The sequence below is a fragment of the Cervus canadensis genome, chromosome 8 (assembly GCF_019320065.1).
Source record: "Cervus canadensis isolate Bull #8, Minnesota chromosome 8, ASM1932006v1, whole genome shotgun sequence".
In the NCBI taxonomy this organism is placed as follows: domain Eukaryota; kingdom Metazoa; phylum Chordata; class Mammalia; order Artiodactyla; family Cervidae; genus Cervus; species Cervus canadensis.
Window position 1 is genome coordinate 33,969,664 of NC_057393.1, and position 27,297 is coordinate 33,996,960.

Consider the following 27,297-nt stretch of genomic DNA (forward strand, 5'->3'; position numbering starts at 1 on the left):
TGTTCTAGTTTCATTCTTTTACAAGTGGTTGACCAGTTTTCCCAGCACCACTTGTTAAAGAGGTTGTCTTTTTTCCATTGTATATCCTTGCCTCCTTTGTCAAAGATAAGGTGTCCATAGGTTCGTGGATTTAGCTCTGGGCTTTCTATTCTGTTCCATTGGTCTATATTTCTGTCTTTGTGCCAGTACCATACTGTCTTGATGACTGTGGCTTTGTAGTAGAGTCTGAAGTCAGGCAGGTTGATTCCTCCAGTTCCATTCTTCTCTTTTCAAAGATTACTTTGGCTATTCGAGGTTTTTTGTATTTCCATACAAATTGTGAAATTCTTTGGTCTAGTTCTGTGAAAAATACCGTTGGTAGCTTGATAGGGATTGCATTGAATCTATAGATTGCTTTGGGTAGAATAGCCATTTTGACAATATTGATTCTTCCAATCCATGAACACGGTATGTTTCTCCATCTGTTTGTGTCCTCTTTGATTTCTTTCATCAGTGTTTTATAGTTTTCTATGTATAGGTCTTTTGTTTCTTTAGGTAGATATACTCCTAAGTATTTTATTCTTTTTGTTGCAATGGTGAATGGTATTGTTTCCTTAATTTCTCTTTCTGTTTTTTCATTGTTAGTATATAGGAATGCAAGGGATTTCTGTGTGTTAATTTTATATCCTGCAACTTTACTATATTCATTGATTAGCTCTAGTAATTTTCTGGTAGAGTCTTTAGGGTTTTCTATGTAGAGGATCATGTCATCTGCAAACAGTGAGAGTTTCACTTCTTTTCCTATCTGGATTCCTTTTACTTCTTTTTCTGCTCTGATTGCTGTGGCCAAAACTTCCAACACTATGTTGAATAGTAGTGGCCTCTCACCCCTTTCTACCCCTCTAGGTTGTCACTCTGGTTTGAGGTCCCTGATTCATATAGCAAATTCCCTTTGGTATCTATTTACATATGTTAGTGTATATGTTTCCATGCTACTCTCTCCATTCATCCAACTTTCTCCTTCCTCCCACCCACCTGTGTCGATAATTCTGTTCTCTATGTCTGCATCTCCATTTCTATCCTGCAAATAGTTTAATCAGTGCTGTCTTTCTATATACATATATATGAGTTAATATACAACAGTTATTTTTCTCTTTCTGACTTATTTCACTCTGTGTAATAAGCTCTAGATTTGTCCATCTCATTAGAACTGACTCAAATGCACTCCTTTTTATGTCTGAGTAATATTCGTTGTATATATGTACCACAGCTTCTTTATCCATTCATCTATTGATGGACATCTAGGTTGCTGTCATGTCCTAGCTATTGCATATAGTGCTTCAGTGAACACTGGGGTACATGTGTCTTTTTCAATTTTGGTTTTCCCAGGATAATGCCTAGTAGTGGGATTGCTGGGTCATAAGGCAGTTTTATTCCTAGTTTTTAAAGGAATCTCCATACTGTCTTCCATAGAGGCTGTATCAGTTTACATTCCTACCAACTGTGCAGGAGCGTTCCCTTTTCTCCACATCCTCTCCAGCATTTATTGTTTGTGGAGTTTTGATGATGACCATTTTGACCAGTCCATTTTTTTCAACTGCATTTTTGAAATATTATTTCAAATCTCCCCAGTCTGTTGATTTTCTTATGATATTGCTGTTTCCTGTAGGCATGATGAGGAAGTATCGACAGTAAAGGCTAAATCTGGCAACATTAAAGACATTTTAAAATAACCTTTTTCTTGTGAATTACGTTGTGGCTGTTATTTGGAGAATGGCATAAATAGGAGAACACTTGGAGGGAAAACAAATAAATCACACTGGATTAGATAATTTTGCTTGGGAAAACACAATACATTTTATTTTAGGCATATTGAATAGTGATGATTGCATGTCCAGGTTGTTCCTATAAATAAAAAAAAAAATCTTGGAAGTCAACCCTTCTTACTTACTTTAAACAGTACATGTAAGATTTATACTAGAATATTTTCTAATGTTTATATTGACTTTTTAGGATCTCCTTGTGATCCTACTTTACTTCTGAGCTGTGCTCCCTGCAATGTGATCTGCTCCATTATTTTCCGGAATCGTTTTGAGTACAGTGATGAGAAATTGCTAACCTTGATAAAATATTTTAATGAAAATGCAATGCTTGTAAGCACCCCCTGGATAGAGGTAAGGTCAAGATTCTTTTTAAATGGGAAACAGTTTTCTAACTAATTGATTGCTCATCCTTCCACATCCCTTTGTGTTTTATCAAAATGGATAAAGTTTATCAAACTATCACCTGTGACTGATTAGTGAGTTATCAATTCAATTTAGCTAATGAATTGAGTTTTTAAATGTAAAATATAGTAATAAAAAGAAAAATATAATATTGTAGTGTACTAATTATAGCAAAAATTTTTTTTTCAGAAACCTTTTTAACCCCCTGATTTGTATATCTATAGATAAAGAGAGTGGCATATAAAATATGTTTTTTTATGATAGCATATGTCAGGAAAAGTTACTAACATATGTGATACATCCTTTATAACTAAAATTCTATGTGGAATGTAAGGTTATGATGTTTTCCACTTGGGAAGGACCATAGAGGATAAATATTCTATTCCTCATTTTTTGGAACATAAAAATTCACCCAGAGATATTAAACATGTTTTCCAAAGCAGCCTAACCAAGAAAAAGAATGAACTAGACTTAGAAGCTAGATTTCTCAACTCTTTAGCTAGTTTGATACAAGCTACCAGCCTTAATAAATTTCTTCAGTGTCTAGCAAAGGTATTAAGTCATGAAGGTACTATTTAAAAAGGAGCCAATAACTTTTAGGATTAGAAATAGCCAGGTGAATAAGGGCAACATGTATACTTCTCAGGGCTTTCCAGGTGGTGCTAGCAGTAAAAAAGGCATCTGCCAATGCAGGAGGTGTAAGAGATGCAGGTTCCATCCCTGAGTGAGGAAGATTTCCTGGAAGAGGGCTTGGCAACCCACTCCAGTATTCTTGCCTGGGAAATCACATGGACAGAGGAGCCTGGCAGGCTACAGTTCATAGGGTCACAAAAAGTTGAACATGACTGAAGAGATTTAACACATATTTCTCAGGGTATAAAATACCTAAATAAAAATAAGCTACATAATTTAGGCATTAACTTAATATTTCTGGTGAGTTTATTCATTACTAAAAAAGGGTGTGAATATTAATAGACATAAAGGTAATTGTTGATCATAATATAATAATAGTACAAGACTTTAACACACCATTTACACTAATGAACAAATATTGCAGATCTAAACTTAATAAGGAAAAATTGGTGTTAAGCAACACATTAGATCAGATTTATACAGAACATTCCATCCAAATGCAGTCAAATACACATTCTCTTCAAGTGTACACAAAACATTCTCCAGGATAGATTGTGTTATGTCATAAAACAAATAAATTATGTCAATGAATTCAAGAAATTGAAATCATATCAAGCATCTCTTCTAACCACAACTGTGTGAAACTAGAAATCAATCACAAGGAAAAAAAAACTGGAAAAAATACAAACATGTGGGGACTGAATAAGGATCAATAAGGAAATCAAAGAGGAAATGAAAATATTTTGAGATAATTGAAAATGGAAATACAACATTTTAAAATCTTTGTGACAAACAAAAACAGTTCTAAGAGGGAGGGAGTTTTTTTTAGCAAACAGGCCTACCACCCCAGGAAACGAAAAAAAATCTCAAAAAAACAATCTGACCTTACATATAAAATAACTAGAAAAAGAAGAACAAACAATGCCCAAAGTTAGTAGAAGGAAGGAAATAATAAAGGTCAGAGATTAAATAAATGAAACATTAACTACAGACAATAGAAAAGATCGATGAAACTAAAAGCTGGTTGTTGAAAAGCTAAACGAGAATTGATAAACCTTAGCCAGACTCATCAAGATAAAAAGAGAGACAATCCAAATAGATAAAATCAGAAAGAGAAAAGCATTACAACTGATGTCACAACACTTCAAAGGATCATTATCACCACTGTGAACAATTACATACCAATGAACTGGATACCTAGAAAAAAAGTGTGCATTCACAGAAACACATAACATACCAAGACTAAATCAGGAAGACACAGAAAATCTAATCAGACTGATCATTAATAATCAAATTGAATTAATTATCAAAACACCTCCATCATTGAAAGTATAGGACCAGATAGCCTCACAGGTGAATTATATAAAAAATTTAGAGACGAGTTAATACATATCTTTCTCAAAGTTTTGCAAAAAAATTGAAGAGAAAGGAACACTTCCTCAAAAATTCTCAATAAAATATTTGCAAACAGAATTCACCAGTACATTAAAAGGGCCATAAACCAAATGACTGTGAAGTGAAAGTCGATGAGTCGCGTCTGACTCTTTGCAACCCCCATGGACTATACAATCCATGGAATTTTCCAGGCTAGAATACCGGAGTGGGTAGCCGTTCCTTTCTCCAGGAGATCTTCCCAACCCAGGGGTCAGACCCAGGTCTCCTGCATTGCAGGTGGATTCTTTACCAGCTGAGCCACAGGGGAAGCCCAAGAATACTGGAGTGGGTAGCCTATCCCTTCTTCATCGGATTTTCCTGACCCAGGAATCGAACAAGGGTCTCCTGCATTGCAGGCAGATTCTTTACCAGCTGAGCTATCAGGAAAGCCCAAACCATGATTAAGTTAAATTTACCCCAGCAATGCAAGGGTGGTTCCATATCTGCAAATCATTCAATGTGATACATTAAATTAACAAAATGAAGGAAAAAAATCTATGATTGCAAATTATGTTAAAAAAGACTAAAAAATTCAACCTCCATTTATGACAAAAGCTCTTCATGAGTGAGTATTGAAGGAATACACCTCAAAATGTAATAAAGGCCATAATGACAAGCCCATAGCTAACATCATACTCAACAGCGGAAATCTGAAAAGATTTTTTAAGATCAGGAAAAAGACAAGGATGCCAGTGAAACAAAATGGTTACCTATTAAATGGGAAAAGACATTTCCAAACAATATATCTGACAAGGGGTTAATATAAAAAATTCACACAGAACACATACAACTCAAAATCAAAAACAAAAAAGCAAACTCAAAATAAATAAAAGTGTCTAGAGGACTTGAATAGACATTTTTCCAAAGAGGATATATAGATGTCCAATAAGCATATGAAAATATATTCATCATCGCAAGTCATCAGGGAAATCAAAACCACAATGAGATATCACCTCATACCAGTCAGAATAGCTCTTGTCAAAAAGAAATAACAAGTGTTGGGGAGAATGTGGAGAAAAGGGAACCCTCATGAACTGTTGGTGGGAATGTAAATTGGTGCAGGCACTATGGAAAACAATACGCAAGCTCATCAAAAAATTAAAAATAGAACTAACGTACAATTCAGCAATTCCAGTCCTGGGTATTTATCCAAAGGAAATAAAAACACTAATTTGAAAATGTATATGTACCCCTATGTTCATTGTACCTTTGTTTACAATAGTCACGATATAGAAGCAACCTTAGTATCTGTCAAAGAATGAATGGATAAGGAAAATATGGTTTGTATATACACAATGGAAATTTATTCAGCCATATAACAGATTGAATAGTGCTGTTTATGGATGGGCCTAGAAGATATTATGCTAAAGGGAAAATGTCAGGCAGAGAAAGACAAATACCATATGATTTACTTCATATTTGGAATTTAAAAATGAAAACAAACAAAGCAAAACAGAGACTCATAGACCCAGAGAATAAACTAGTGGTCACTTGAGGGGAGGGAATGTGGGCATGAATGAAATAGATGAAGGAGATTAAGAAGTCTGAACTTCTGGTTATAAAATAAGGTCACAGGGATATAATATACAGCACAAAGAATAGTCAATAACATTTCAATAGCTGTATGATGACAGAGGGTTCCTAAACTAACCATGGTGAAAAATTTGTGATGTATATAAATGTCAAATCACAATTTTGTACACCTGAAACTAATAAAAAAAAATTGCATGTCAGCTATACTTTCATAAAAACTATAACAAAAAGGGTGTGATCCCTGCACACTTTTTAGGTGACCCTCTGTAGACATGCGTGTAGGGTAAACTGGAGGGAACACTGGGTTCTACCTCTATCACTAGTTTTGTGTCTTAAACTGGTTGACTAATCTTTCTGAATCTCAGTACCCTCATTTGGAAAGATGGTAGTATGATCCTGAATTTCTTTAGAGAGTTATGGTTAGAAATGAATTTGAATGATTTTGAAATTAGTTGGTAACCTGTGCATGCTGTTACTCCAGCCAGTTTATCAGTTCCCTCTCAATCTCAAATGTATTCTAGTGCAAGATGCATGTCTTCTTCATCTTAATCTACTCACTTTTCACTTTCATGCACTGGAGAAGGAAATGGCAACCCACTCCAGTGTTCTTGCCTGGAGAATCCCAGGGACGGTGGAGCCTGGTGGGCTGCCATCTATGGGGTCGCACAGAGTTGGACATGACTGAAGTGACTTAGCAGCAGCAGCTACTCATTTTATAATAATGTGTTTGATCCATAATATGGGCCCGTAAAAGTTTGCTGAATAAATTAATGAATGATTCTTTCATCTTTCAGCTCTTCAATGCTTTCCCCTCTTTACTACGTTATTTCCCAGGAAGTCATAATACAATATTTAAAAACATGACTGAGCAAAGAAAGTTTATTTTGGAGAAAATAAAGAAACACCAAGAATCCCTGGACCTCAATAACCCTCAAGATTTTATTGATTACTTTCTGATTAAAATGGAAAAGGTAAAATGGAACCCAGATTTGCTCTTTCATCTTTGTGGGTGGAGTGATGTGACACATGGAATAGCTTTGTTCTTCTCAGTGAAATTGGTTTATTAGAACAAATGCTCCTTCTTAAAGATGTGTTCACTGCTTGCACATACAAGAATGAAGATTGCTTGTGCAAACCATACTGGATGTCTTGAGCTATTTATAAATTGTCACTGAAAATGATTTGGAAGTTTTTATATTTACCATGTTAAAGTTTGTTCTTTATTTGGGGACAGGTTGAAGCACTCACACACAGACAAATAGGCACATTCAAGATTACTGATAGACAACATATTCTTTTTCATCATGTAAATTCCATGAATGGATGATGTAACAAATGAGAGAAAGCAGGAGTTGATGGGAATCTAGAAAGGCTTACTGTTGGAAAGATAGTAGGAAACAGCTGAGGTAGGTTTTGAGAAAACTTTGGCTTATATTAGCAGAGATGACAAAATTGGTTCAGGGTATGATAAGTGCAGTGATGAAGTGTGTGGAATTTTTAGAGATTATCTTGATTGTAACTGAGAAACTGTCATGGGTGTAATGACTGATGATTTTGGGAATAGTGTTTCAGTTTTAGGGTAGGTGATTCTGAATACTTGAGTGAGAACTTCAGATGAAATAATAGATGAAATAAACAATAGATGCTTGAATTGACAGTGAGTAGCAGTGATGACTTGATAAGAGTCAAGTTAGAAATTACTGAAGAACTGATTTGCTCTAGTAAGTATCAAAAGTGAAGAATCAGAAAGGACTTGGAAGTTTAACTCTGTTTTAACTGAAGTAATTCTAACAAACTCACCTAACTTTATCTTCATCTATAATACTCTCTAATGTTTGGCTTAATTTGTCAAATAAGTAAATTTTTAAAAATTATGATGTTATATGGAATTATTTTATGTTATTTATAAGGTTATTTATAAGGTTCTTTTATTTATCATTGCTAGGAAAAATATAATAAACATTCTGAATTTACCATAGACAACTTGATAACCACTGTATGGGACGTGTTTAGTGCTGGAACAGAGACAACAAGCCTCACTCTGAGATATGGGCTCCTGCTCCTGTTGAAGCACCCAGAGGTCACAGGTAGGATCACAGATGATGGATAGGATGAAATTCTGGGTAGAAACTGGTAGGCAACATTGATGACTATTCCATTCTTCATCTGCCTAGATATTGTACGAGAAGAAAAATTCATCACAAGTAGATCTTCCTATAATTGAATAAATTGAATTCAAATTAAAGTAAAACTCATAATGAAATATTTAATCAGCAGCAGAGGTTTCAAGGGCTGAGGTCACTGTTGTTTTCTGTGGCAGAGTATCGTTGATCTGTATCATGTCAAATGTAGTAAAAAGAGTTACCCTAGGATCTGGAAAGCATTAGCCTTCCTCTTTCTCTAAAAGGGCATTACTTGATAAAGCCTTCTAAGTCCACATAAATATATTTTTGTCAAAAGGTAATTCTACTCAAATGCATTTGTAGCGAAAGGATTGATTCAGCAAAATCACAATCCTTTGTCAAAAAGATTCACTCTAAAAGAGTTATAGACAAATTAAAAATTCTTTTAAGTTATATCCTTTTGGGCAAACAAATTGTCCAATGTAACCATGATTAAGAAGCTAAAAAAATGTCTTTATCACTTGACCTAAATTCTGATTCCTATCTTGCCAGCTAAAGTTCAGGAAGAAATTGACCGTGTGATTGGCAGAAACCGAAGCCCCTGCATGCAGGACAGGAGCCACATGCCCTACACGGATGCTGTGGTGCACGAGATCCAGAGATACATTGACCTTGTCCCAGGCAATCTGCCCCATGCAGCAACTCAGGATGTTAAGTTCAGAGAATATCTCATTCCCAAGGTATTTCATCTATACTCAAGACTCCTGAAAGTGAAAGCCGCTCAGTCATGTCCGACTCTGCGACCCCACGGACTACACAATCCATGGAATTCTCCAGGCCATTATACTGGAGTGGTAGCCTTTCCCTTCTCCAGGAGATCTTCCCAACCCAGAGATTGAACGCAGGTCTCCCGCATCGTAGACAGATTCTTTACCGTCTGAACCACGGGGAAGCCAGTAGACAAGCACTGCATAATTCTACTGCTGTGATAGTTGATAACCTAAGTGTCTTAAAGTGGCTCAGCTGGTAAAGAATCTTCCAGCAGTGCAGAAGACCTGGGTTTGATCCCTGGGTTGGGAAGATCTCCTGGAGGAGGCATGGCAACCCACTCCAGTATTCTTGCCTGGGAAATCCCTATGGACAGAGGAGCCTGGTGGGCTACAGTCCATGGGACCACAAAGAGTTGGACACAGCTGGGTGACTAAGCATGCACACAAGTGTTTACAGGTACTAACTACACAGTCATGTCATACATTTTACCCTCTGACCACATGCTCCTTTCCTTTTTGTTTGTTAATACAATTTAATAAATATAATAGTGCTTAGGCTTCCACAGGTTTTTCAGTACATTGATAACTCCACACTCTGCCTGTTCATTAGCCCACTCTTCTGTCTACTTCCTTATTTACCAGTGTATGTTTTACTATTATGAGCACTTAACCAGTATCCTCTATTCTCATATGTCTCACACCATGCTGAGTATCTATCAGATAGTTAGTCACCTTCCTAACTATCTGTTTCACTTACTTATCCAAAATCCAATGCAACAGTCTTCTGCCTTTCTGCCTGTGCTTGAGCTAATGACTCCTTCTGAAAAAGACCATACAGCCCAGCAGGTTGGTATTATCACCAACCTTAAATGAATCCTCAATCTTATACAACATTCTTGCTTGGTAACCCAACTCAACTTGCTCCAACAAGCATGACATGGGCTTTCAGCCCTGAATTCCTCCCTTCCAGTTCTCTGCTGAGGACTTCTCCCCAAGTGAGTTAGTCTTCCACAAAGAAACTAAGCGCCATTGTAGGAAACTCCCTCAACTCCTGTCCACAAGGTTTACAAATTTAGCTACATCCACACCCTTTGTTTTCTCTTTCATTTTGTTGTAGAAGAAGGGCTCTCTTTTTATCTAAAGTAAATCTTTCTGCCTGTCTCATGGATCCCTTTCCTGTCACATTTTCAGGAATCATTTCTTCTTTTTTCTCTGTTTTCTCTCTCTCCTTGCTGGCTCCTTTCTATTAGCATTTGAACATATTCAATCCTTTTGCATTAAAATTTTTTTTTCCCCCAAATCCTGATCCCTTCTGTTCAGTAAAAGTGGTGAGAGTGGTCATCCTCGTCTTATTCCTGATGTTAGAGGAAAAGCTTTCCTCTTTTCACTGTTGAATATGATATTGGCTGTGGGGTTGTTACATACAGCCAGTATTAAGCTGAGATATGTTCCCTCCATACCCACTTGGTTCAGAGTTTTTTTTTTTAAATCATGAATTAATGTTGACTTTCATAGATGCTTTTTCTGACTCTCTTGAGATGGTCTTATGATTTTTATCCCTCGTTTTGTTAATGAGTTGTACTACATTGATTGATTTACACATATTGACCCATCCTTGCATCACTGAAATTAATCCACCTTGTTCATAGTCTATAGCCCTTTTACTGTATTCTTCAATTTAGTTTGCTAATATTTTGTTGAGGATTTTTGCATCTGTGGTTATCAAGCCTATTGGACTGTAATTTTCATTTTTTTGTAATGTTCTTCTCTGGTTGTGATAGCAAAGTAATGTTGACCTTGCAAAATAAATTTGGAAGTATTCCTTCCTCTTGTATTTTTTGGAAGAGTTTGAGAAAAGTTGGTATTCATTTATCTTTAAATGTTGTATTTGGTAGAATTCATTATCAAAACTATCTGTGTGCTGTGCTTAGTTTCTCAGTGGTGTCTCACTCTTTGTGACCCATGGACTGTATCCAACTGGGCTTCTCTGTCCATGGGGATTCTCCAGGCATGAATACTGGAGTGTGTTGTAATGCCCTCCTCCAGGGGATCTCCCCAACCCAGAGATTGAACCCAGGTCTCCCCCATTGCAGGCCAATTCTTTACTGTCTGAGCCACCAGGAAAACCCAAAACTATCTGGTCCTGCATTTTGTTTGTTGGGAGTTTATGACTACCAACACAATCTCCTTACTAGTTATTGCTGTGTTCAAGCTTTCTGTTTGTCCATGATTCTGTCTTAATAGTTTGCATGTTTTTAAGAATTTATCTATTTTTTTCAGGTTGTCCAATTTGTTCATGTATTGTTGTTCATTATCATCTGTCATCATCCTCTGTATTCTGTGGTATCAATTTTAATGTTTCCTCTTTTATTCCTGATTTTGTTTATTTGAGTTGTACCTCTTTTTTTTTTTCTTGGTGAATCTAAAGGTTTGCCAACTTTACTTATCATTAAAAAAAAAATACAGGTCTTATTCAGTATTTTCTATTGTCTTATTGGCCTCTCTCTTTCTTTTTTCCACTCTTTGTTATTTCCTTTCTACTAATTTTGACCTTTGGTTTTTATCCTTTTTCTAATTCTTTGAGGTGTCAAGTTAGGGTTTTTGTTTGAGATCTTTCTTATTTCTTGATGTAGGCATTTATCACTATGAACTTTAAAAAAATTTATTTAATTTGATGCTAATTACTTTATAATATTGTAGTGGTTTTTGCCATACATTGACATGAATCAGCCATGGGTGTACATGTGTTCCCCATTCCGACCCTCCCTCCCACCTCCCTCCCCATCCCATCCCTCAGGGTCATCCCAGTGCAGCAGCCCTGAGCACCCTGTCTCATGCATTGAACCTGGACTGGTGATCTGTTTCACATATGATGATATACATGTTTCAATACTATTCTCTCAAATCATCCCACCCTCGCCTTCTCCCATAGAGTCCAACAGTCTGTTCTTTACATCTGTGTCTCTTTTGCTATGTTGCATATAGGGTCATGGTTGCCATCTTTCTAAATTCCATATATATGCATAAATACACTGTACTGATGTTTTTCGTTCTGACTTACTTTGCTCTGTATAATAGACTCCAGTTTCATCCACCTCATTAGAACTGATTCAAATGTATTCTTATTAATGGCTGAGTAATATTCCATTGTGTATATGTACCACAGCTTTCTTATCCATTCATCTGCCAATGGACATCTAGGTTGCTTCCATGTCCTGGATATTATAAACAGTGCTGTGATGAACATTGGGGCACATGTGTCTCTTTCAATTCTGATTTCCTTGGTGTGTATGCCCAGCAGTGGGATTGCTGGGTCATATGGCAGTTCTAGTTCCAGTTTCTTAAGGAATCTCCACACTGCTTTCCATAGTGTCTGTGCTAGTTTGCACTCCCACCAACAGTGTAAGAGGGTTCCCTTTTCTCCACACCCTCTCCAGCATTTATTGCTTGTAGACTTTTGGATAGCAGCCATCCTGACTGGTGTGTAATGGTACCTCATTGTGATTTTTTTGATTTGCCTTTCTCTGATAATGAGTAATGTTGAGCATCTTTTCATGTGTTTGTTAGCCATCTGTATGTCTTCTTCGGAGAAATGTCTCTTTAGTTCTTTGGTCTATTTTTTGATTGGGTCACTTATTTTTCTGGAATTGAGCTGCAGGAGTTGCTTGTATATTTTTGATATGAATTCTTTGTCAGTTGCTTCATTTGCTATTATTTTCTCCCATTCTGAAGGCTGTCTTTTCACCTTGCTTATAGTTTCCTTTGTTGTTCAAAAGCTTTTAAGTTTAATTAGGTCCCATTTGTTTATTTTTGCTTTTATTTCCAATACACAGGGAGGTGGGTCATAGAGGATCCTGCTTTGATTTATGTTGGAGAGTGTTTTGCCTATGTTTTCCTCTAAGAGTTTTATAGTTTTTGGTCTTACATTTAGATCTTTAATCCATTTTGAGTTTATTTTTGTGTATGGTGTTAAAAAATGTTCTAGTTTCATTTTTTTACAAGTGGTAGACCAGTTTTCCCAGCACCACTTGTAAAAGAGGTTGTCTTTTTTCCATTGTATATCCTTGCCTCCTTTGTTGAAGATAAGGTGTCCATAGGTTCGTGGACTTATCTCTGGGCTTTCTATTCTGTTCCATTGATCTATATTTCTGTCTTTGTGCCACTACCATACTGTCTTGATGACTGTGGCTTTGTAGTATAGTCTGTTTTTTTCTTTCTTTCTTTTTTTTTAATTTATGGTACTATTCTTCTAACATTTTTTTTTCTTTTCCTTTATTTATTTATTTATTTTTTTCAGTGGGTTTTGTCATACATTGATATGAATCAGAAGTCAGGCAGGTTGATTCCTCCAGTTCCATTCTTCTTTCTCAAGATTACTTTGGCTATTCAAGGTTTTTTGTATTTTCATACAAATTGTGAAATTATTTGTTCTAGTTCTGTGAAGAATACTGTTGGTAGCTTGATAGGGATTGCATTGAATCTATAGATTGCTATGGGTAGTATACTCATTTTCAGTATATTGATTCTTCCAATCCCTGGACATGGTGAGAATGGGCACCCTTGTCTTGTTCCTGACTTTAGGGGAAATGCTTTCAATTTTTCACCATTGAGGATAATGTTTGCCTGTGGGTTTATCATATACGGCTTTTATTAGGTTGAGGTATGTTCCTTTTGTTCCTGCTTTCTGGAGGGTTTTTTTTTTTTTTATCATAAATGGATAAAATTTTGTCAAAGGCTTTCTCTGCTTCTATTGAGATAATCACATAGTTTTTATCTTTCAATTTGTTAATGTGCTGTATTACATTGATTGATTTGTGGATATTGAAGAATCCTTGAGTCCCTGGGACAAAGCCCACTTGGTCATGATGTATGATCTTTTTAATATGTTGTTGGATTCTGTTTGCTAGAATTTTGTTAAGGATTTTTGCATCTATGTTCATCAGTGATATTGGCCTGTAGGTTTCTTTTTTTGTGGCATCTTTGTCAGGTTTTGGTATGAGGGTGATGGTGGCTTCATAGAATGAGTTTGGAAGTTTACCTGCCTCTGCAACTTTCAGGAAGAGTTTGAGTATGATAGGTGTTAGCTCTTCTCTAAATTTTTGGTAGGATTCAGCTGTGAAGCCATCTGGTCCTGGGTTTTAGTTTGCTGGGAGATTTCTGATTACAGTTTCGATTTCTGTGCTTGTGATGGGTCTATTAAGACTTTCTATTTCTTCCTGGTTCAGGTTTGAAAGTTATACTCTTCTAAGAATTTGTCCATTTCTTCCAAGTTGTCCATTTTATTGGCATATAGTTGCTGATAGTAGTCTCTTATGATCCTTTGTATTTCTGTGTTCTCTGTTGTGATTTCTCCATTTTCATTTCTAATTTTGTTGATTTGATTCTTCTCCCTTTGTTTCTTGATGAGTCTGGCAAATGGTTTGTCTATTTTATTTATCTTCTCAAAGAACCAGCTTTCAGCTTTGTTGATTTTTGCTATGGTCTCTTTAGTTTCTTTTGCATTTATCTCTGCCCTAATTTTTAAGATTTCTTTCCTTCTACTAACCCTGGGGTTCTTAATTTCTTCCTTTTCTAGTTGCTTTATGTGTAGAATTAGGTTATTTATTTGACTTTTTTCTTGTTTCTTGAGGTAAGCCTGTATTGCTATGAACCTTCCTCTTAGTTCTGCTTTTATAGTGTCTCATAGGTTTTGGGTTGTGTTTTCATTTGCATTTGTTTCTATGCATATTTTGATTTCTTTTTAAATTTCTTCTATGATTTGTTAGTTATTCAGAAGTGTGTTTTTTAGCCTCCATATGTTGGAATTTTTAATAGTCCCCCCCCCCCCCGTAGTTTACATCTAATCTTAATGCACTGTGATCAGAAAAGATGGTTGGAATGATTTCAATTTTTTTGAATTTACCAAGGCTAGATTTATGGCCCAGGATGTGATCTATCCTGGAGAAGGTTCCATGTGCACTTGAGAAAAAGGTGAAATTGATTGTTTTGGGGTGAAGTGTCTTATAAATATCAATTAGGTCTAACTGGTCCATTGTATCATTTAAAGTTTCTGTTTCCTTGCTAATTTTCTGTTTAGTTGATCTATCCAAGGTGTGAGTGGGGTATTAAAGTCTCCCACTATTATTGTCTTACTGTTAATTTCCCCTTTCATACTTGTTAGCATTTGCCTTACATATTTCAGTGCTCCTATGTTTGGTGCATATATAATTGTTATATCTTCTTGTATTGATCCTTTGATCACTATGTAGTGTCCTTCTTTGTCTCTTTACATAGCCTTTATTTCAAAGTCTATTTTATCTGATGTAAGTATTGCTACTCCTGCTTTCTTTGGGTCTCCATTTGCGTGAAATATCTTTTTCTAGCCCTTCACTTTCAGTCTGTATGTGTCCCTTGTTTTGATGTGTTTCTCTTGTAGACAGCATATATAGGGGTCTTGTTTTTGTATCCATTCAGCCAGTCTTTGTCTTTTGGTTGGGGCATTCAACCCATTTACATTTGAGGTAATTATTGATAAGTATGATCTCATTGCCATCTACTTTGTTGTTCTGGGTTCGAGTTTATGCGCCTTTTCTCTGTTTCCTGTCTAGAGAAGATCTTTTAGCATTTGTTGAAGCACTGATTTGGTGGTGCTGAATTCTCTGAGCTTTTTGTTGTCTGTGAAGTTTTTGATTTCTCCTTCATATCTGAATGAGATCCTTGCTGGGTACAGTAATCTGGGTTTTAGGTTTTTCTGTTTCATCACTTTAAGTATGTCCTGCCATTCCCTTCTGGCCTGAAGTGTTTCTATTGAAAGATCAGCAGTTATCCTTATGGGAATCCCCTTGTGTGTTATTTGTTGTTTTTCCCTTGCTGCTATTAATATTTGTTCTTTGTGTTTGATCTTTATTAATTTGATTAATATGTGTCTTGGGGTGTTTTGCTTTGGGTTTATCCTGTTTTGGACTCTCTGGATTTCTTGGACTTGGGTGGTTATTTCCTTCCCCATTTTAGGGAAGCTTTCAACTATTATCTCCTCAAGTTTTTTCTCATGGCCTTTCTTTTCGTCGTCTTCTTCTGGGACTCTTATGATTCGAATGTTGGGGCATTTAACATTGTCCCAGAGGTCTCTAAGGTTGTCCTCATTTCTTTTAATTCTTTTTTCTTTTTTCCTCTCTGCTTTATTTATTTCCACCATTCTATCTTCCACCTCAGTTATCTTATCTTCTGCCTCTGTTATTCTACTGTTGGTTCCCTCCAGAATGTTTTTTTATCTCATTTATTGCATTATTCATTATTGATTGACTCTTTTTTATTTCTTTAGGTCCTTGTTAAACATTTCTTGCATCTTCTCAATCCTTGTCTCCAGGTTATTTATCTATAACTCCATTTTGTTTTTAAGATTTTTGGATCATTTTTAGTATCATCTTTCTAAATTCTTTTTCAGGTAGACTCCCTATCTCCTCCTCTTTTGTGTGGTTTGGTGGGCATTTATCATGTTCCTTTACCTGCTGAGTATTTCTCTGCCTTTTCATCTTGTTTAGGTTGCTGTGTTTGTGGTGGCCTTTCTGTATTCTGGCAGTTTGTGGTTCCTCTTTATTGTGGAGGTTCCTCCCTGTGGGTGGGGATGAGCAAGTGACTTGTCAAGCTTTCTTGGTTAGGGATGCTTTTGTTGGTGTTCTGGTGGGTGGAACTGGATTTCTTCTCTTTGGAGTGCAATGAAGTGTCCAGTAGTGAGTTTTGAGATGTCTATGGGTTTGCTGTGACTTTGGGGAGCCTGTATACTGAAGCTCAGGGTTATGTTCCTGCATTGCTGGAGCATTTGTGTGGTATGTCTTGCTCTGGAACTTATTGGCTCTTGGGTGGAGCTTGGTTTCAGTGTAGGTATGGAGGCTTTTGGATGAGCTCTTATTGATTAATGTTTCCAGGAGTCAGGAGTTCTCTGGTGTTCTCAGGTTTGAGATTTAAGCCTTTTTTTCTCTGGTTTTCAGTCTTATTCTTGCAGTAGCCTCAAGACTTCTCTATCCATACAGCACCAATGATAAAACATCTAGGTTAATGGAAAAAAGATTCTCCACAGTGAGGGACACCTAGAAAGGTTCGCTGAGTTACATGGAGAAGAGAGGAGGGAGGAGGGAGATAAAGGTGACCAGGAGGAGAAGAGGGGGAATCAAAAAGGGAGAGCAATCTAGCCAGTAATCAAATCCCTATGTGCTCTCCATAGCCTGGAACACCCAGAGAAGTTCACGAAGTTACATAGAGGAGAGAAGAAGGAGCAAGGAGATAGAGGTGGCCAGGAGGAGAAGAGGCGGGGGGGATCAAAAGGAGAGAGACAGATCTAGCCAGTATTCAGTTCCCTAAGTGTTTATCACAGCCTAGAATATCCAAAGAGATTCACAGAGTTGGGTAGAGAAGAGAAGGGGGAGGGAGGAGATAGAGGTGACTTAGGGGAGAAAAAGGAGAGTCAACAGGTGGAGAGGGCAATCAAGCCAGTAATCACACCCCTAAGTAAAAATGAGTACTGAAGACTTGATTCTTAAAGGTCCAAATTGATAACTAATACCAAAAAGTAAAGATTAAAAATCTAGAATAGACATTAGACTCTCAAAAGTATAATATTAAAAAAACAAAACACAATCACAAAAATTATTAAAATATATATGAAATTTACTTTAAAAATAAGGTCTTTTTCCAAAAGGTAATGGTTATAAAAGTGAAAATTAAAGCAGTAATAAAGGACTTAAAATTAAAAAATCTAAAAATGATAATAGTAAAAATATATCTAGGAATTTCTCTGGAGCTGTTGAGGGCTTTGTGGGGTCAGTTCAGTTTCAGATAGTTCCTTGTTCCAACTTTTACTTCTCAAGGTCTATAGACCCCTTCCAATGTAGTTGGTGCCAAATACAGGGCTTAATCTGTTGCAGCTGTCACTTCCAAAGAGGTTCCCTCTGTTTATTTTGGCTTCTTCTGTTTTCAAGTCTCTTCAGTGTCTAATATCAGCCCTGACACAAGGAGGCAAAGGTGGTCATTAATTTAGGCTCACTTGTTCAGTCGTGCTGTGGGGAGGGAGGAATACTGCAAACAAATATCACTGGCGTGTGTGGGCAGTGCTCACAGTGTCCTGGACACACTGGGTTTGCCCCCGCTCAGGGTGTGTGTGCTTTCCCAGTCTACACATCTCAAGCTCCAGGTTGCTCTGCAGGGGAACTGTCTAAAGCGGGCCCTGGATGGCGTGGACTTCCCAGGTCTAAGCCGCTCAGATACAGATTCTTGGGTACTCCATAAAGGCGCAGACTCAGTTGGGCCTGCGTTTTGTGCCCTTCCCAGGTCTGAGCAGCTCAGGTGGCCAGGTGCCTGGTGAGCACACTCCCCTCAGGTGGGGCGATGTGTCTTATCACTTCCCCAGTCCTGGCTGCTTGGTTTCCAGGGTGCACAGTGGGAGCCATCTCAGGTGTGCTGAGTGTCTCCTCTGGGGAACTGATCTCTGGCTGTGACCCTCCCGGTGGATGTCAACCATCCAGGATCCCAGGAAGACTTGGTTAGTAACTGGGAGCCTGCTCACAGTTTTGTAGAAGATGCTTTCTCTGGGGCCGAGATTGCCAGTTTCTGGCTCTGGCTGTCGCCTGCCTGCCTCTCTGCCTCCAGCGGGGGATGGGCCGGTCTGCAGCCGGCTAGCTCTCCTCTGGTACTCGCTTAGTCTTTTGTTAGGTGAGCAGGCTGGCAGTGCCTTACCTTAGAGCTTTTCATAGGAAAGTTCTCACTCTCTTTTTTTTCTCTCTCTCTCTGGCTATCCCACTGTTTGGGTGGCTATCTCATGTTAGCTCCCTCAGATTGTCCTCAGGGAATTCAGGCCTGGTCCCTACCCTAAGCAATGCCACTCGCACCTCCCTGTTCAGCCCCCACTTGCTGGTGGTGGACTCTAGCATCTGGGCTACTTCTCGGCTGTGAGTTGCTGTCAGGCGCATAATCTGTAGGTTTTATTTATTTATTTATTTTTCCTCCCAGTTATGTTGCCCTCTGAGATTCCAAAACTCCCCACAGACCCACTGGTGAGAGGGTTTCCTGGTGTTTGGAAACTTCTCCTCTTTCATGACTCCCTCCAGGGATGGGTCTCCATCCCTAACTCTTTTGTCTCTCTTTTAATCTTTTATATTTTGTCCTACCTACTTTCGAAGATAATGGGCTGCCTTTTTGGGTGCCTGGTGTCCTCTGCCAGCGTTCAGAAGTTGTTTTGTGGAAATTGCTGAGCGATCAAATGATCTTTTGATGAATTTGTGGGGAGAAAGTGGTCTCCCCGTCCTATTCCTTCACCATCTTAGGACCTCTCCTCACTATGAACTTTCATCTTAGAACTTCTTTTCCTGAATCTCATGAGTTTTGATATGCTGTGCTTACATTTTTGTTTGTCTCAATGTACTTTTTGATTCTCTTCTGATTTGTTATTTGGATCATTGATTGTTCAATAGCACATTGTTTAATCTCCACATCTTCGTGAATTTTCCAGTTTTCTTCTTATAATTGATTTCTTGATTTATACTATTTTGGTTGGAAAAGATACTTGATATGATTCCAATCTTCTTAATTTATTAATACCTTTTTTGTATCCTATCATATGATCTATCCTGGAGAATCTTTCATCTGTGCTTAGAAGAACATGCTCTGTTGCTTTTGGATGGAGTCTTCCTTATATGTCTGTTAAGTGCATTCTGACTTTTAAGTGGGAATGCCTAGTTCATTAAAATTTAATATAATTATCAATAGGTGTTTTATGTCTATAAATCTATCATTTTTGATCCACTTGTTCACTCAGTTTATATTACACTCTTCCTCCTTCATTGTTTTATTATTCTTGGAATAATTATATATTTAAATAATCACTTTTGTTTGTCCTCCTTTATATTCCATTATTTCTCCTTTTCTTCCTTCTTCTGGAATAGTTTAAGTTTTTGTGTTATTGTAAATTTCTGTTCACATCAAACTATTTTTTTTAGTGGTTTCTCTTGAGATCACAGTGCATTTGCATGTGTTAAGTTGCTTATGCGACCTTACGGGCTGTAGCCTGCCAGGTTTCTCTGTCCATGGAATTCTCCAGGCAAGAATACCAGAGTGGATTGCCCTCCTTCATTGCAATCCATGCCCTCCTCCAGGAGATCTTCCTGACCCGGTGACTGAACCCATGTCTTCTGTGTCTCCTGCATTGGCAGGCAGGTTCTTTACCACTAGTACCACCTGGGAAACCCCTGAGGTTACAATTTGCATCCTTAAATATTTACAGTCTTAAAATTAATAGTATTAAATTTTGTTTAAAATACAAAAACACTACAGTTGTATATGGCTATTTAACTTGCTCCACTTCCTTTATGCTAAAGTTATCACATGTATATTTTTTATATTATGAACATACTATTAATGTTATAAATTTTGCTTTAAAGCAAGGTTGGCAAACTTTTTGTAAAGGGCATGGAAATGCTAAACAACTTACCTATGGTCATAAACCTTAATTTAAGAGAGAAATACTTGATTGATGATAAAAACTAAGCTTCAAATCATTATGTACCATATCTCTGAGTTTGTGAAAACCCTACTAAAACCCAGAAATTCCTTCCTGTTTCCACAGCATATGCAGCAATTACATTGAAAAAACATAGCAGTAAGAGGGATACTTGTCCGTTTCTCATCTTAGAGGGAAACTGAATAGTTTTCAAGAATATGACCAATCAGGTCATATTTGAAGAGGATCCTATATTCAGTTCCAAAGAGAATGAACTGAATTTTTAGTGACATCAACACTTTTAAACAATGCTCCAATTTATTTGTTAAGAACAAAGCACCTGCCTTAGTTTTCTGAAGAGCAAGTGCTGTTGGTAGGCTACAAGCTGAAGATGATTAGCCTTGGAATCACTTAACAATGCCCTGGACTGCCACTTTGATTTATATGATTGAATCATAAATCATTTATATGATTTATATGGCATCATATGACTTAAGACCTGTTAGGCTTGGTCATTAATTTGTTCTTTGACATGGAGAGAATAAAATATGTTTTATTTTGTGCCTCAGCCACCTCATTTATAAAATAAAAGGATTAGATAAGGCATTTTTTCAAACTCCATGACTTTCTTTATAATCTAGTTATTGTGTTTCTCTTTATCTCAGGGCACAGTCATATTAACATCTCTGACTTCTGTCCTGCACGATGATAAGGAGTTTCCCAACCCAGGGCAGTTTGATCCTGGTCACTTCCTGGATGAGAGTGGCAACTTTAAGAAGACTGACCACTTCATGGCTTTTTCAGCAGGCAAGCATGATTCATTTTTGTCTGTACATCAGAGGTCAAATGAGAGGAGGAAGGGCTTTGTATGGAGGCAACTCTGAGCTGGACAAATTGTCATTTTCATGAGGCCAGAGGCACCACTCCCAAGGTGTAGATAATTTCTGATTGGATTGGAGGCTGCACTCACTGAGTTCTGCCTTCTCACCTGATAATCTTAAGAGCTCCTCATAGAAGTCTAGTTCCACTGAGACTTTTCTCCCCTGTCCAGAGATGCCATTTACTCAATAAATTCTCTGAGGACCTTATATGTAGTAGACCCATGCTCACTCAGATCCAGGGATAGAAATGTGAATAAGGGACAGCTCTCCTCTAAGAAAGAGGAATGCGAGTTAACAGGTGATGATACTCCAGAGAGACAAGTACTATTCAAAAGGCTTCTGTGGAAACCTAGAGAGAGGAGCTCCTGAATCTTACATTTTTGGGGTGGGGCAGAGGACAGAGTAGTTGAAGCAAAAGAGAAATTTTCTTGCAGGAAGAAATATTTTAGTATCTTCCTTTAATTTGGGGGAGGACCTTGAAAGAAAGAGGCAAGGTACTCAAAAAGTTTCATTAAAGGCAGTTTAATGAAGAGATTGTTTTCAGAGGTGTGGACATTATTAAGTGAAGTAGCAAGAAGTGGTCAAGTACTCAGGGATGAGCATCAGTAGGACAATGTTGCTATCCTATGTCAGAAGGACTGGGAGAAGGAGGGTGTTGCTGGAACCCAAGCAGATCTTTAGCAAAGAGAGAATGGATGCCTCAGCAGGAGAGGGGTCGATAGATTGGAGAATACAGCCACTGCTGAAACTGGCCTGACAGGCTGGGACTGAGGGAGGGCATAGTCTAACCTTCTCAATGTCTAATCCTCTGAGTTTATTCACAGTGAAGAAGGGAACTAACTACTGGGGTTATGTAGTCCATAGAAATCAACTTCCTAAACACACAGTAGGTGTAAAAGAAAAATAAACACAGTATGGATCTGGAAAGATGGAGAAATGGAGAGTGTTCAGCATAGTCTGAAGGAGAAGGGTAGAAAGTAGAGGGTGAAGGGCCTTTTCTACAGAAGGAATTGAAATAGGGATAGAAATAGGAGGTTTACTCCTCATTGAACATCCAGGAAAACAGGTTTCAAGGAACTCTTGATGCTTGGTCCCAAGATTATGAACAATGCCCAGAATTTGACCTCAAAACTAGACCCTGCTAATCTTTTCCTTATCTACTTCCTGAATTTTGGGTCCATTGTTTCATAACAAACTGGCTTAAGATTTCTGCCCAGTTTATGGGATTTGTAGGATTGCTTTGTCCTGGCACTGTAGTATCATTACAAGACCTAAGGCTTTACTTTGCTGTTGCTGTTCAGTTGCTAAGTCGGGTTCGACTCTTTGCAACCCCATGAATGGCAGCACACCAGGCCCTCTGTCCTCCACTGTCTCCTGGAATTTGCTCAAATTCATGTCCATTGAGTTGGTGATACTATCTAACCATCTCATCCTTTGTCACATCCCTTCTCCTTTTGCCTTTACTTTATGAGCTTATATTCCAGTGTGTGGGACACAGGAATAATTATAATTTCATGTGAAACATTTTGTATTAGAAGTATGTATGAGTCTTGTGGAAAACCAGCAAGAGAGTGAATTATATCCCCCTGAATAGACCAAAGAAGTTTGTATAGAGCAAGTGACACCTGTGGTGGTTCTAGAAGGATGTAGAGAATCTCAGCAGGAGGAGTTGAGGGAACCAATGTTTCAGTTGGAGGAATGACTGGATACTCATAACACTTGAAATAGCTAGTATGTCTAGGGATTAGAGAATGGTTAATAATATTTGTGTTGAGTTTGTGACATTTCTTTTTATACTTGGCAACGGTAAGCTCTTGAAATATTATTAGAAACAGAGACATGACAAGGTCAAGATTAGTTTTAGGAATCCAGATGAGGAGAAATAAATCTGTTGTTGAGTCTTAAATTGGAAGTAGATGAAAAAATATAGTGTGTAGCTCATGTTATTTGGGATGGGTGAGTGTGTGTGTAGAAAGATATTATTGGCAAGCCTCAGGAAAGTGATCCTGACATGGGTATACAGAACAGATTTATTCTAATAGAGAATGTACACTGAAATATGTTCTGAGGAAATGAAGCAAACCAGATTTTGGTGTAAATAGAAGCCATAGGTTAATTTGTCTTTTATTAACTTGTTTGTTTATGTATTTACTCATTCCATATTTATTTATGCTTCCCTTTGTGATATGTTAGAAATAGAATTGAACAACTATTTAATTTATGTGTCATTTTTAGGAAAAAGAGTTTGTGCTGGAGAAGGCCTGGCCCGCATGGAGCTGTTTTTACTCCTGGTCAGCATTTTACAGCATTTTACCTTGAAACCTGTGGTTGATCCAAAGCACATTGATATTGCACCAAGTTTCAAAGGGATAGTCTCTATTCCACCCGTCTGTGAGATGTGTTTCATTCCAGTCTGAAGAAAGGGCTGACTGCCAGGTTGCAGAGTGAGCCTCTCCAGTTCCATCTACACAAGCTGATGCTCTCTGTCCTGGCTGTTAGCCATTGTCCGCCTCTCCCTTACCTTTAGCAGTGACATTCTTGAGGCCTGCCTCTTCTAATTTTCTTTAAGATTCAGTTCAAGTCTTTTTGCATGAAAAAGAACAGTTTTGTCTCCAATAATTTTTTTAAAAAAATTACAGTCCTGAGATCTTAAGCTACATCCCATTTATTGTGTATACTAAATGGAGGGCACCTTATAAATGTTGTATTTTACTAAAAATTAAAGTTGGCAATTATCCCATGTGCTAAAATTTTTTAAAATGCTCTCATCTCTTGCTCCTATTTCTCTCTTTAGGGGAATGATCTCTTGATAGTTTGGATGTATAATTTTGCTTTTTCCCAATGTTATTAAAAATATAATTATGTGTTTGAAGGGTATGTTTGTGTATATATGCATATACATGCAAAAGAAATCAGGTGACTCCAGTTAGAGGGAGTAGTATGAGATAAAACTTGAATTTATTAGTCTTTCCAGAGATGTTCTTCCTCTTTCCCTAAGTGATTAAACACAAACACACACACACACACACACACACACACACACACACACAGACTTACAGATATATAAAACCAAAGAAGAGGGGAAGGTAATTAATATACATGTGGGTTATATTTGAGAAAGAGAAATCTATCTACACAGAGAAATCTATGTGTGTGTTTAGTGTTTGTGTGTGTACATATTACTTATAGCTATGGTTTTTTGGTGACATTAAATAATAGCATAAGATTGATATTTTCACAAGCAGTGTAAGTTAATGTATCTCATAATACTATGTTAATAGCTATAATAATTTTAAAAAATTATCTTCCTATTCAAAGATATTTCTATTATTTTTGAAATCTTGTTAATATAAAAATGTTATTATTAGTACATGCATATATCTTTTATTATTCCTTTACTGTCTCTTCAGGATAGTTTCTTAGAAGTAGTGTGGCTGCACATATATATTCACTTTAATTTTTCATAGATACAGAAGCATAATGCCCTAAAGATTATATATCTGCTTACTTTAATAAAAAGAATTTTTTTTTTGGCCATGCTCCCTGGCATTTGGGATCTTGATTTCCTGACCAGGCATGGAAACCATACCCCATGCAGTGGAAGGGAGGTCTTAACCACTGGACCGCCAGGGAAGTCCTTCTCTTTTCTGTCATGACTGTAACAGAAGGACTATTTGATCAAACCTGTACATGTACTGAGGACTGAATTCTTTGGTAGATTTAATAGTTTTTAGTTACCTTTCAAATAGAAATATCATCATCTGCAGATAATATTTTATTGCAATGAATAGAAATTTCTTGATATAATATATATATTTATGTCTGTATTTCCCTGACTCATCACACAGACACACACAGACCATACACAAACACGTATGTGTGTGTGTGTGTGTGTGTATTTGTCAGCATGCGAGAGTGATCAAAATTGTGACAATTTCTGGGGACAAGAGAGCAGAGGGAATGGGAAGTCCATGTTAGGAAGCCTCTTATTTGATGTGATGTTACCTTTGAGATGATTATTGATTTGAAATCAAGAGGTTAGAGTCTTAAAAGTTGACTCTAAGGTGTCACATAGGAGCTTTAAGACTCCTCCAAATCTTGCAGATTCTGAAGGCTATCAGAAAAAAAGATGGACCAAGTAAACATTTCAACTTCAGTTGAAGCTTGAAGGTTATGAAGAAGATCTGCAACTAAGGAATAAGATTAGCCTGAAGTTGAAGAATACTTATAAGACCAGAGTCCTTCTTTACATAATTTCAGTCATAGATTAAATGCTTGTTGGAACATATTTTTCCCTGTAGAAAACTAATGTCATTCAGAGCCCTGGACTGCATTATTTGATGTACAATGTGTAGCACAGACACACACATGCACACAAACTTACCTGAAAAAAACATGATCTTCTCAATAAACATACAAAAATTAATAAAGTTTAATACTTGTATAGGGTAAACACTCAGCAAATTGAGAGAAAAATGGGACTTCTTTAATTCTGAAAAATGGGACTTCTTTAATTCTGAAAAAGGGCATCTCCAAATCCTAGATAATATTTAAATTCATGGTGAAATACTGAACCCTTTCCCCATAAATTTGAAAAAAGCTGCTTCTATTCAATGTTAGACTGAAGAAACCATGTAGAGTAATAATTTCTATAGGTCTTCCCAGGTGACTCAAGTGGTAAAGAACTCACCTGCCAATCTAGGAGTTGTAAGAGATGCGAGTTTGATCTCTGTGTCGAGAAGCTCCCCTGGAGGATGGCACAATCACCCACTCCAGTATTCCCCAGTATTCTGGAGAGTCCCATGGACAGAGGAACCTGGCAGGCTACAGTCCACAGGTTTGTACAGAGTTAGACACGACTGAAGAGACTTGGCATGCATGCACTCACACAATGACTTCTATAGTAATTTTGTCCAACATAAAACAGTGAGAGCACAGGCAAAAATTGTCAGAACAAATATTTTAGAACTATGGACATTATACAAAGACTTACAGGAATTTGTATTGTGTTTATTTTTTTTTTTTTAAGTGGGAAAATATCAGTAAGAATAGTGAGGTTTGTGGTATTTTCACTTGCCTCATTCCCTTCCCCATCACTCCAGCTTTGATGTAACCTTGAAAAACTACAGGACGTAGGTGAAAAGTAGTGGCCTAACAGCCACTGGATGGGGCTTTCCCGGTGGTTCAGACAGTAAAGAATCTGCCTGCAATGTGGGAAAACCCAGGTTTGATCCTTGCGTTGGGAAGATCCTCTGGAGAAGGAAATGGTTACCCACTAGTATTCTTGCCTGGAGAATTCCATGGACAGAGGAGCATGGCAGGCTACAGTCCATGGGGTCGCAAAGAGTCAGACACAACTGAGTGACTAACAGCCACTGGAGGAGGCAGAATGGAGCTTACACTCCTTCAAAACTCTGTTCCCAGAGATCATTATTATGTTTCCTTCCTGTGGTCATCCTGGAAGATCCTACATTTAGGATTGATCTGACTCTGCTCTCGCCTAATATTACTTACATATGAAGATGTATGGAGATGTGCTAAGTCACATCTAACTCTTTTGCAACCTCATGGACTGTAGCCCACCAGGCTCTTCTGTCCATGGGATTTTCCAGGCAAGAATACTGGAGTGGGTTGCCATTCCCTTCTCTAGGGGATCTTCCCGACCCAGGGATCAAATCTGAGTCTCCTGCATTGGCAGGTGGATTCTTCATTACTGAGCCACCAGGGAAGCTGTCTAGTATTGGGTTGGCCTCCCAAAAAACTGGGATGAACTTTTCAGCCAGCCAAATATGAACAGTATTTTCCCTAGGGCATTTGTCAAAAATAATCAGGGGCAATTTTTAAGCACTAAAGATGCCTGACACTGTAGATAACAGCTGGAGAAATCAATACACTAACCAAAAAGCTTAAAAGGAAAAACTGAGGAATGAGATATTCATCAACACTTTGAAAAACTGATGTGTTCCTGAGACATTTGTTGTTCAGTTGCTAAGTCATATCTGACTCTTTGTAACTCCATGAACTGCAGCACACCAAGCTTCCCTGTCCTTTACTATCTCCCAGAGTTTGCTCAAATTCATGTCCATTGAGTCAATGATGCCATCCAACCACCTCATCCTCTGTTACCCTCTTCTCCTTTTGCCTTCAATCTCTCCTAGCATTAGAGTCTTTCCAGTGACTCAGCTCTTCACATTAGGTGGCCAAAGTGTTGGAACTTCAGATTCAGCATCATCCTTCCAAATAATATTCAGG

At 37.6% G+C, this 27,297-nt stretch overlaps 1 protein-coding gene across 1 annotated transcript in view; it reads left to right on the plus strand.

Moving 5' to 3' along the window:
• LOC122446733 (cytochrome P450 2C31) overlaps window positions 1–23,920 on the plus strand; it is a 38,210-nt gene extending 14,290 nt beyond the window's left edge. Inside the window, exons 4-9 of the mRNA XM_043477230.1 lie at window positions 1,993–2,153; window positions 6,599–6,775; window positions 7,750–7,891; window positions 8,480–8,667; window positions 20,830–20,971; window positions 23,281–23,920. Coding sequence (XP_043333165.1) covers window positions 1,993–2,153; window positions 6,599–6,775; window positions 7,750–7,891; window positions 8,480–8,667; window positions 20,830–20,971; window positions 23,281–23,462 — 992 coding nt within the window. The 3' untranslated portion in view covers window positions 23,463–23,920. The remainder of the gene's footprint in view (window positions 1–1,992; window positions 2,154–6,598; window positions 6,776–7,749; window positions 7,892–8,479; window positions 8,668–20,829; window positions 20,972–23,280) is intronic.
• The last annotated feature ends 3,377 nt before the right edge of the window (window positions 23,921–27,297 follow it).